Source organism: Oncorhynchus nerka, linkage group LG25, assembly GCF_034236695.1.
Source record: "Oncorhynchus nerka isolate Pitt River linkage group LG25, Oner_Uvic_2.0, whole genome shotgun sequence".
Lineage (NCBI taxonomy): Eukaryota > Metazoa > Chordata > Actinopteri > Salmoniformes > Salmonidae > Oncorhynchus > Oncorhynchus nerka.
The window spans coordinates 44,482,261-44,492,504 of NC_088420.1; the positions used below are offsets into that span (position 1 = coordinate 44,482,261).

The 10,244-nt window shown below is 43.9% G+C and overlaps 1 protein-coding gene across 1 annotated transcript in view; it reads right to left on the reverse strand.

The window, feature by feature from the left end:
- LOC115109551 (early endosome antigen 1-like) overlaps nt 1–8,788 on the reverse strand; it is a 43,342-nt gene extending 34,554 nt beyond the window's left edge. The window contains exon 1 of the mRNA XM_029634556.2: nt 8,639–8,788. Coding sequence (XP_029490416.2) covers nt 8,639–8,662 — 24 coding nt within the window. The 5' untranslated portion in view covers nt 8,663–8,788. The remainder of the gene's footprint in view (nt 1–8,638) is intronic.
- Between the last annotated feature and the right edge of the window lie 1,456 nt (nt 8,789–10,244).

The following is a 10,244-nucleotide window of genomic DNA, read 5'->3' on the forward strand; positions in this document are numbered from 1 at the left end:
TCTTCGTCTTACAGGAACGCTCTCACCGGCCAAGCACACGCACTGTCGTGGATGCAAGGTCCGATCCCACTTCTAACACCAATGTAATGAAACAGCAGGGAGCAGGTCTCGAACCCTCGACCTTCCAGCCCGAGGTCCGGCGCGCTATCGACTGTGCCACAAAAGCATGCTCGAACGGCAGAGTTACAATACTATACTAACTAGCAGTAGGCTATAAAGGCCTGTGGAAAGTTGTGGAATTTCAATAAAACCAGAGAGGAAGAAGTGACCTTTAGGCTACTTCTGTGAATTTGCGAGGCATGCAAGACAAGACATTGCGAGATACAGATTACCAAAACATATGCGCACGTACAGTTCTTTCTGCCTGTCCCCTCCTCTCTTTCCCTCACACTGGCTCTTTCTCTTTGCTAATGTTGTGAGTGTGTGCTCAGTCTTCGGACTGTTGCGTTTAGAATACCCTAGCCTATTCATTGAGGATAGGCCCTGCTTTATGAAGTTGAGACATTGCACGTCAAGAAATAGCGAGATACAGCTATTGATTGCCGATAGGCGATATGGTGAAATGCAAACTTTGCAATGTGGAATTGAGGGACAGTAATGGTAGTAAAGGTGCAATGCAATTATACAATTATGTTTAATCATCTTATTGATTAGCCACATTTGTCAGAATTATATTGGCAAAGAAGAAATCCTCACCAACAGGGATGTAAACACATTTGTGCACAAAATAAGAGAAATAAGACAGGATGATTGTGCATCTGTAAAAGTTTGCGAGTGTTTTTGGTGACAAGCTAAATTTCTTCAGCCTCCTGAGGTTGAAGAGGCGCTGCTGCGCCTTCTTCACCACGCTGTCTGTGTGGGTGGACCATTTCAGTTTGTCCGTGATGTGTACGCCGAGGAACTTAACTTTCTACCCTCTCCACTACTGTCTCATCAATGTGGATAGGGGGCTGCTCCCTTTACTGTTTCCTGAAGTCCACGATGATCTCCTTTGTTTTATTGACATTGAGTGTGAGGTTATTTTCCTGACACCACACTCCGAGGGCCCTCACCTCCTCCCTGTAGGCCATCTCGTCGTTGTTGGTAATCAAGCCTACCACTGTAGTGTCGTCTGCAAACCTGATGATTGAGTTGGAGGCATGCATGGCCACGCAGTCATGGGTGAACAGGGAGTACAGGAGAGGGCTGAGAACGCACCCTTGAGGGGCCAGCAGGGTGGAGATGTTGTTACCTACCCTCACCACCTGGGGGCGGCCCGTCAGGAAGTTCAGGACCCAGTTGCACAGGGCGGGGTCGAGACCCAGGGTCTCGAGCTTAATGATGAGTTTGAAGGGTACTATGGTGTTAAATGCTGAGCTGTAATCGATGAACAGCATTCTTACATAGGTATTCCTCTTGTCCAGATGGGTTAGGGCAGTGTGCAGTGTAATTGCGTCGTCTGTGGACCTATTGGGGCAGTAAGCAAATTGGAGTGGGTGTCAGGTAGGGTGGAGGTGATATGGTCCTTGACTAGTCTGTCAAAGCACTTCATGATGGCGGAAGTGAGGTCTACGGGGCGGTAGTCATTTAGCTCAGTTACCTTAGCTTTCTTGGGAACAGGAACAACTGTGGTCCTCTTGAAGCATGTGGGAACAGCAGACTGGGATAAGGATTGATTGAATATGTCCGTAAACACACCAGCCCGCTGGTCTGCACATGCTCTAAGGATGCGGCCGGGGATACCGTCTGGGCCTGCAGCCTTGCGAGGGTTAACACGTTTAAATGTCTTACTCACGTTGGCTGCAGTGAAGGAGACCCTGCAGGTTTTGGTAGCGGGCCGTGTCAGTGGCACTGTATTGTCCTCAAAGCGAGCAAAGAATTTGTTTAGTCTGTCTGGGAGCAAGACATCGTGGTCCGCGACGGGGGCGGTTTTCCTTTTGTCCGTGATCGACTGTAGACCCTGCCACATACCTCTCGTGTCTGAGCCGTTGACTTGCGACTCCACTTTGTCTCTGTACTGACGCTAAGCTTGTTTGATTGCCTTGCGGAGGGAATAGCTACACTGTTTGTATTCGGTCATGTTTCTGGTCACCTTGCCCTGATTAAAAGCAGTGGTTAGCCCTTTCAGTGAGTATAACAGAAATCATATGGCAGGCAAAAACCTGAGAAAAAAATCCAACCAGGAAGTGGGAAATATGAGGTTTGTAGTTATTAACTCTTGGCCTATTGAATACACAGCGTCTATGGGGTCATATTGCACTTCCTAAGGCTTCCACTAGATGTCAACAGTCTTTAGAACCTTGTTTGATGCTTCTACTGTGAAGTGGGGCCGAATGAGAGGGGAATGAGTCAGAGGTCTGCCAGAGAGCGAGCTCTGTTCCATTGCATTTCTACAGACAAAGGAATTCTCCGGTTGGAACATTATTGAAGATTTATGTTAAAACATCCTAAAGATCGATTCTATACATCGTTTGACATGTTCCTACGGACTGTAACGCAACTTTTTAACTTTTCGTCTGCTGCTAGCAGACCGCACGTCGTGAATTTGGATTGTGTACTGAACGCGCTAACAAAAAGAGGTATTTGGACATAAATGATGGACATTGAACAAAACCAACATTTATTGTGGAACTGGGATTCCTGGGAGCACCATACTCAGATTATTGCATGGTGTGCTTTTTTAGTAAAGTTTTTTTTAAATCTGACACAGCAGTTGCATTAAGGAGAAATGGATCTAAAATTCCATGCGTAACAGTTGTATCTTTTAGCAATGTTTATTATGAGTATTTCTGTAAATTGATGTGGCTCTCTGCAAAATCAGCGAATGTTTTGGAACTACTGAACATAACGCGCCAATGTAAACTCAGATTTTTGGATATAAATATGAACTTTACCGAACAAAACATACATGAAGTCCTATGAGTGTCATCTGATGAAGATCATCAAAGGTTAGTGATTAATTTAATCTATATTTCTGCTTTTTGTGACTCCTCTCTTTGGCTGGAAAAATGGCTGTGTTTTTCTGTGACTTGGCTCTGACCTAACATAATCGTTTGGTTTGCTTTCGTGGGAAAGCCTTTTTGAAATCGGACACTGTGGCTGGATTTACAAAAAGTGTATCTTTAAAATGGTGTAAAATACATGGGATTTCTGTTGTTTTGAATTTGGCGCCCTGCTGTTGACGAGGTGGGACACTACCATCCCACGTACCCTAGAGGTTAATAGACGCTGTGGGTACAACATCACCGATGCACTTGCTAATAAACTTGCTCAATCAGCGTATTCATCAATGTTGTTGTTCGACGTTATGCTGGAACATATCCCAGTCCACGTGATCGAAGCAATCTTGAAGAGTGGAATCCGATTGGTCGGACCAGCTTTGAACAGACCTGAGCGCGGGTGCTTCCTGGATGAGGATAAGCCTCATCCAGGCGAGTGCTGTCTAAAGACAAGTGAAATGCCATAAAGTCCCAAGTTATTTACAAGATGTTTTAGCTTTAAATTTGGCACATTATTGTTGGATAAAGTACAAACATTATTCTGGCAAGCACAGACCAGAGTAAGAAGGGCCAAGATTGCTCTGTGTGTTACGCCTACTCGAAGATGAGTGGAGATTGTGGAACAAATAATGTATATTTTAAAGGGAAATTACTTTATAACATGATATGTTGTTTAGTCTCTGTTTTTCTTCCATGTGAATACCAGACTGCTGTGGTGTGGGCCTATGGGTGTCTATCAACTTCCAGCAACACCGGAAATGGGAGTCAAGCTTGTAAAATTAACATTAAGAGGTAAGACAGACAGTTTCATGTTAACATTGTGCCATTTATTCTTATTTTTGATTAGCAGATGTCTCAATCATAACACTAAAGATCCATTCCACTGGAATTCATAAAATCACTGCAGTAAGTGCAACTCCAGTCAGTCAGTAAACAGTAAATGACAAACAAATAAGGGTAACATCCTAATAGTCTAAGTGGCTACGCCTCCTTGTCCTTCTCAATCAGGATAGACCGTAGACTGCTAAATGTGAAGTGCTAAATATGTACATGTATTCTAAAAGAACCATTCAGTGTAGATGGCGCTGTTATACTGTACTTATTTATGCTGACAATATTTTGAATATTACTTTGTTTAGGCCTACTTGTCAGATTTGACAATTGGCATACACCAAGATGAAACGGTAAGTACAGAGGAGGCTGTGACGACCAGCAGGAGGAAAGTCAGCAAACAAACGGTGAGTGAATAACCACTTCAAACTCACACGATTTACTTATGCTGTTTTTATGTTGATTCAAATGAAGTCCAAGGTCACATATTGTGAATGCACTATCCAGAGTAATAACTGAGTGAGTGGATGCATGTGATTATGTATTGATACTTAACTGAGACTCAGCAATATGGTACGACACAACAAGCAGCGTGAACCAAAGATATTGCAGTGAGAGCAAGTTGCTGAAGTCATCAGCAATCACACAGATACTGGCAAGCATCTGCTCTTGTGCACAAGAGTTTGCTTCACTCTCGTAGCATGATAGTTGTCTGACAAATGCTGATGAGCTTAAGCTTCGTCACTTCACTCTTTGTTTGTCGCAGAAGTCGCCCCACTGCTCATTGTAACGTCACATTGTGAATCTACCTTTAACTTGTGATGACCATTGTATACTATTATCATTTATTTCCATTGTATTCAGCTGCTTACATTTATTTATTATGTCACCTAGTCATGTCTATTACCTAAGTATATTGGTGTGAATGGGAGGAGGGAGTAATTATGTGATGGTGTTTCTGCCTGACTACATTGCTGATGTTGCATTACATCAACCTAGGATTGTGCGCCACATCATTAACTGCACAGTCGGGCATCAGATTGCTATATCATATGATGTGGTTAGTTTATATGTTTAACACCTACCCAGGCGTGAAATCTGGCATGCATCTGCAATGTAGTCAGGCAGGAATGCTACCACTGTGGTGCCCTTCGTTAATTTCTCGCATCCTCTCTTCTCGCCTCTTCAAATGCATTGGAGGAGAAAGGTTGAGGGGAGAAACTTCCAATCTAACCCTCTAATCCATTTTGAAAAGGGGGTGAAGGAAGAGAACGTGAGGAATCTAGGTAAGACAAATTGACACTTCTGAATCCCAATCAAACCCTAGCCCCTAAACACTTGCTAGACCTGAGAGTGTTGGATAGATGATGGACAAGATGGAGCTACTGTAGCACAGTGCATGTGAGAGTACTACTGCCTCAGAGGACCGGGCTTTTCTGGTTGCCTCTACACTGCAGACCCCTGTTCTGATATTCACATGTGGGGCCTGTGCGTGACAACACTTTTATAGAGGTGGAATACTGTAGCGCGGTGTATGAGTCTTAATACAGCCTTTTACCATAAGCCTCGCATTGCTCCAGCCAATGTATTGAGAGAGTGGGATCAGCTGAAGGGAGGTTTGATCCTATGATGCAGAGGCATATACTCTACTCCATCCAAATCTTGGTCCTCGAAGACAGTAGTACACTTATACACTGTGCTATTCTTCCACCATATAGATTCCAATCTGTACAGGTGATGTACTGCACTTGTCTAGGGGGAAAAGATTGGGTGCATCCAATTCTCGCCCAGGTGGGCAGATATTACAAAATGTAGTATGTTTGTGTGTAGTGGTATATGCAGAAGGACCTGCTCACAAATGACAGCAATGCTGACTGTGAGGGGTGGAGTTAAACAAAATAACAATGAAATGCATATGGTGAAGATAAACTAACTTCTGATCTGATCATTGATTAACAAACATTTTCATTATTGATTAAACATTTTCACAGCCAACAGGCAAACACGATAGTGTTACGTTCAGGGAAAAATAATATTGAGATATTGTCAAAACTATACAATATAGCACCAATATATTGGCCGTCTGTGACAACAAATCATTTATCAAAATCAGTGTGATGTTCCACTAATATTTGTTCTATTGTTTGTAAATGTTCTCTTCTCTTTTTGGTCTGATTGAATAGCTATAATGTGCTGCTGCGTTTCTCCCATTGTATTTGCGTCCTACCTGACAGGTCGCTCCTACCAGGTGGCGTGGCGAGAATCCGTCTCCTCACCACGTGCTCTCACCACTGGTGTCCCCCAGGGCTCTGTTCTAGGCCCTCTCCTATTCTCGCTATACACCAAGTCACTTGGCTCTGTCATAACCTCACATGGTCTCTCCTATCATTGCTATGCAGACGACACACAATTAATCTTCTCCTTTCCCCCTTCTGATGACCAGGTGGCGAATCGCATCTCTGCATGTCTGGCAGACATATCAGTGTGGATGACGGATCACCACCTCAAGCTGAACCTCGGCAAGACGGAGCTGCTCTTCCTCCCGGGGAAGGACTGCCCGTTCCATGATCTCGCCATCACGGTTGACAACTCCACTGTGTCCTCCTCCCAGAGCGCTAAGAACCTTGGCGTGATCCTGGACAACACCCTGTCGTTCTCAACTAACATCAAGGCGGTGGCCCGTTCCTGTAGGTTCATGCTCTACAACATCCGCAGAGTACGACCCTGCCTCACACAGGAAGCGGCGCAGGTCCTAATCCAGGCACTTGTCATCTCCCGTCTGGATTACTGCAACTCGCTGTTGGCTGGGCTCCCTGCCTGTGCCATTAAACCCCTACAACTCATCCAGAACGCTGCAGCCCGTCTGGTGTTCAACCTTCCCAAGTTCTCTCACGTCACCCCGCTCCTCCGCTCTCTCCACTGGCTTCCAGTTGAAGCTCGCATCCGCTACAAGACCATGGTGCTTGCCTACGGAGCTGTGAGGGGAACGGCACCTCAGTACCTCCAGGCTCTGATCAGGCCCTACACCCAAACAAGGGCACTGCGTTCATCCACCTCTGGCCTGCTCGCCTCCCTACCACTGAGGAAGTACAGTTCCCGCTCAGCCCAGTCAAAACTGTTCGCTGCTCTGGCCCCCCAATGGTGGAACAAACTCCCTCACGACGCCAGGACAGCGGAGTCAATCACCACCTTCCGGAGACACCTGAAACCCCACCTCTTTAAGGAATACCTAGGATAGGATAAGTAATCCTTCTCACCCCCCCTTAAAAGATTTAGATGCACTATTGTAAAGTGGCTGCTCCACTGGATGTCATAAGGTGAATGCACCAATTTGTAAGTCGCTCTGGATAAGAGCGTCTGCTAAATGACTTAAATGTAAATGTAGTACACATGCATCTTAATGTATTGAATACATTAGGGGTCGTGGAATGTACGTTTGCTCCATAATAGACAAGAATGATGATCCCATCCCTGTGCTTTCCAATGCTTTTGCCAAAGACAAACTAACTACAGCACAAATGTTGACATAATATACGCACAAACTGTTCAGAACTGTTTTGGATAGGACTCATCGACAATGTGGATCACATCTCCTAGAACTGATGTCTTTATCTTTACCCAATAGTTTTTAACCCATAACCTCTTTGGTTTCCTAGCCAGCGTCCAACTTTACTGAGTATGTATCTTTCCTTGACAATTCCAAATAACATAGAGGAAAGGGGGGAAAAATGGACGTAATGTGAAATAAAATTGAAATGCAGTATGTGACAGAATTAGTGTAACTGACCAAAACTGTTGCTGTGATTATCAAGTAGGCTAGAGATAAATATCTGAATATCATCAAAGATCCTCTATGATATTACTGAAATTAATGTCCATCTGTGGTTAAGCATGAACTGACTGTTCTGCTGTCTGACCACTACAACAGAGGTCATGCGACATGAAGTGTTGGAATGTGTTGGAACTTTTACAACATTCAGTAGCTTTGTCTCCAACTACGTTTTGTTTTGAACATGTTGGATTGGTCATCACAGATTGGTCAAAGAAAGACTGGAACATGCAAACTGTCAAGGACTAATGACACCTCGACCTGAATCCGCGATACACAATAACACATGATAATGATAGCTAGCTGGCTAGTAGGCGCACAGATAGAACAATGAGACAGATATTTCACCGGATGTATAAATGTGAAGCATCCAGTGGGCGTTTGCCCGTTTTACATTAGACAACGACAAGCTGTGGTCAATCTTGGGTTAGTTATAAAAAATCTCTGGAGGTAATGTCTAATATTGACATTAATTGCTTGACATTACAGCAACAAAGCTAACTATCGACCTACATAGCTAAACGAGAAGGCTAACGTTCGCTATCTAGGTAGCGGTTATAGGTTAACGTAGCATCCTCTAGAGAACTAGGTTAGCTGGCAATCTAACAGTAGTAACAATTGCAACGGCTAACCTGTAGCGCCAGCTTGCTGGCTGGGCATGTTGCGTAACGTTAGCTAGCGACGCTAACTAACTACATTTTAACCATCAGCCATGGCAAGAGCCAAATTTATATTTTACTAGCTAAGTTAGTAGTAAGCGAATTGTAACAACACGCTAAGTTAACTGTCTACTGACTGTTTTTATACGTGGACATTTGAGCCAGCTAGCTAAACGTTAAATAACGAGTTCGCATCAGAGCCATGTATCAATCTCGTCTGGTTTTGTGTCGGCCTGGCTGGCTGACAACAGAGACACAGAAGGGAAGGCCTGTGCAACACAATAAAACGGACTTGGTTTCATACAAACTGCACGCCTGCCGATTTGATTCTGGAATCTTACCATTTGAAGTATCCGTCTAAGCATGGTATTGATTTGTGTTTGGCTGTCAAATGAAATGCGATCGATCTTCCAAATGAAAAGTTTACGCCGTTGTTGGTTACTCGGTACACATGACAAGTCCACTGCTTGGTACAGCAGCTGTGAGTGGGATGGGCTCTGTCTTGAAGTAAGAAGTATGTTCAAGACATTTAATTGTTTAAAAACAATGGTCACCAACCCTTTCTGAGTAAAGATCACATTCGCAGTCAAAAAGCAAGCCGAGATCTAGCGCTCAGATAAAAAAAAATTAAAAACGTATTTTAAAATGTAGGCCTAACTTGAACCTAATAAAACGAGTTCTGTATGAATTACAAATGTAATTCCAATATTGCCTGCCAATATTGTTCTTCTCAGACCCTATTATAGGCTGTTTCAAAACTCGAGGTTTGATAACAAAATCAGTTGGTTGTAGCACTTGCAAGGCACAGCTGAGTATAAAAGGAAACAATTTGGTTATTATTATTATTTTATTTACCCAGGTAGGCTAGTTGAAAACAAGTTCTCATTTACAACTGTGACCTGGCCAAGATAAAGCAAAGCTGTGCGACACAAACCACAACACAGAGTTACCCATGGAATAAGCAAACATACAGTCAATAAGGGAGGCAAGGCAACAAATAGGCCATAGTGGCGAAATAATTACAATTTAGCAATTAAACACTGGAGTGATAGATGTGCAAGTAGAGATACTGGGGTACAAAGGAGCAACAACAAAAACAGTATGGGGATGAGGTAGTTGGATGGGCTATGTACAGGTGCAGTGATCTGTGAGCTGCTCTGACAGCTGGTGCTTAAAGTTAGTGAGGGAGATATGGGTCTCCAGCTTCATTGATTTTTGCAATTCTTTCCAGTCATTGGCAGCAGATAACTGGAAGGAAAGGCGGCCAAAGGAGGAATTGGCTTTGGGGGTGACCAGTGAAATATACCTGCTGGATCACATGCTACGGGTGGATGCTGCTATGGTGACCAGTGAGCTGAGATAAGGCAGGGCTTTACCTAGCAAAGACATATAGATGACCTGGAGTCAGTGGGTTTGGCGACGAATATGAAGTGAGGGCCAGCCAACGAGAGCATACAGGTTGCAGTGGTGGGTAGTATATGGGGTTTTGGTGACAGAAGGGATGGCACTGTGATAGACTGCATCCAATTTGCTGAGTAGAGTGTTGGAGGCTATTTTGTAAATTACATCGCCAAAGTCAAGGATCGGTAGGATAGTCAGTTTTATTAGGATATGTTTGGCAGTATGAGTGAAGGATGCTTTGTTGCGAAATAGGAAGCCAATTCTAGATTTAATTTTGGATTGGCGATGCTTAATGTGAGTCTAGAAGAAGAGTTTACAGTCTAACCAGACACCTAGGTATTTGTAGTTGTCCACGTATTATAAGTCAGAGCCGTCCAAAGAAGGGCCAGAAGTATACAGAATGGTGTCATCTGCGTAGAGGTGGATCAGAGAATCACCAACAGCAAGAGCGACATCATTGATGTATACAGAAAAAAGAGTCGGCCCGAGAATTGAACCCTGTGGCACCCCCATAGAGACTGCCAGGTATCCGGAAACAGTCCCTCC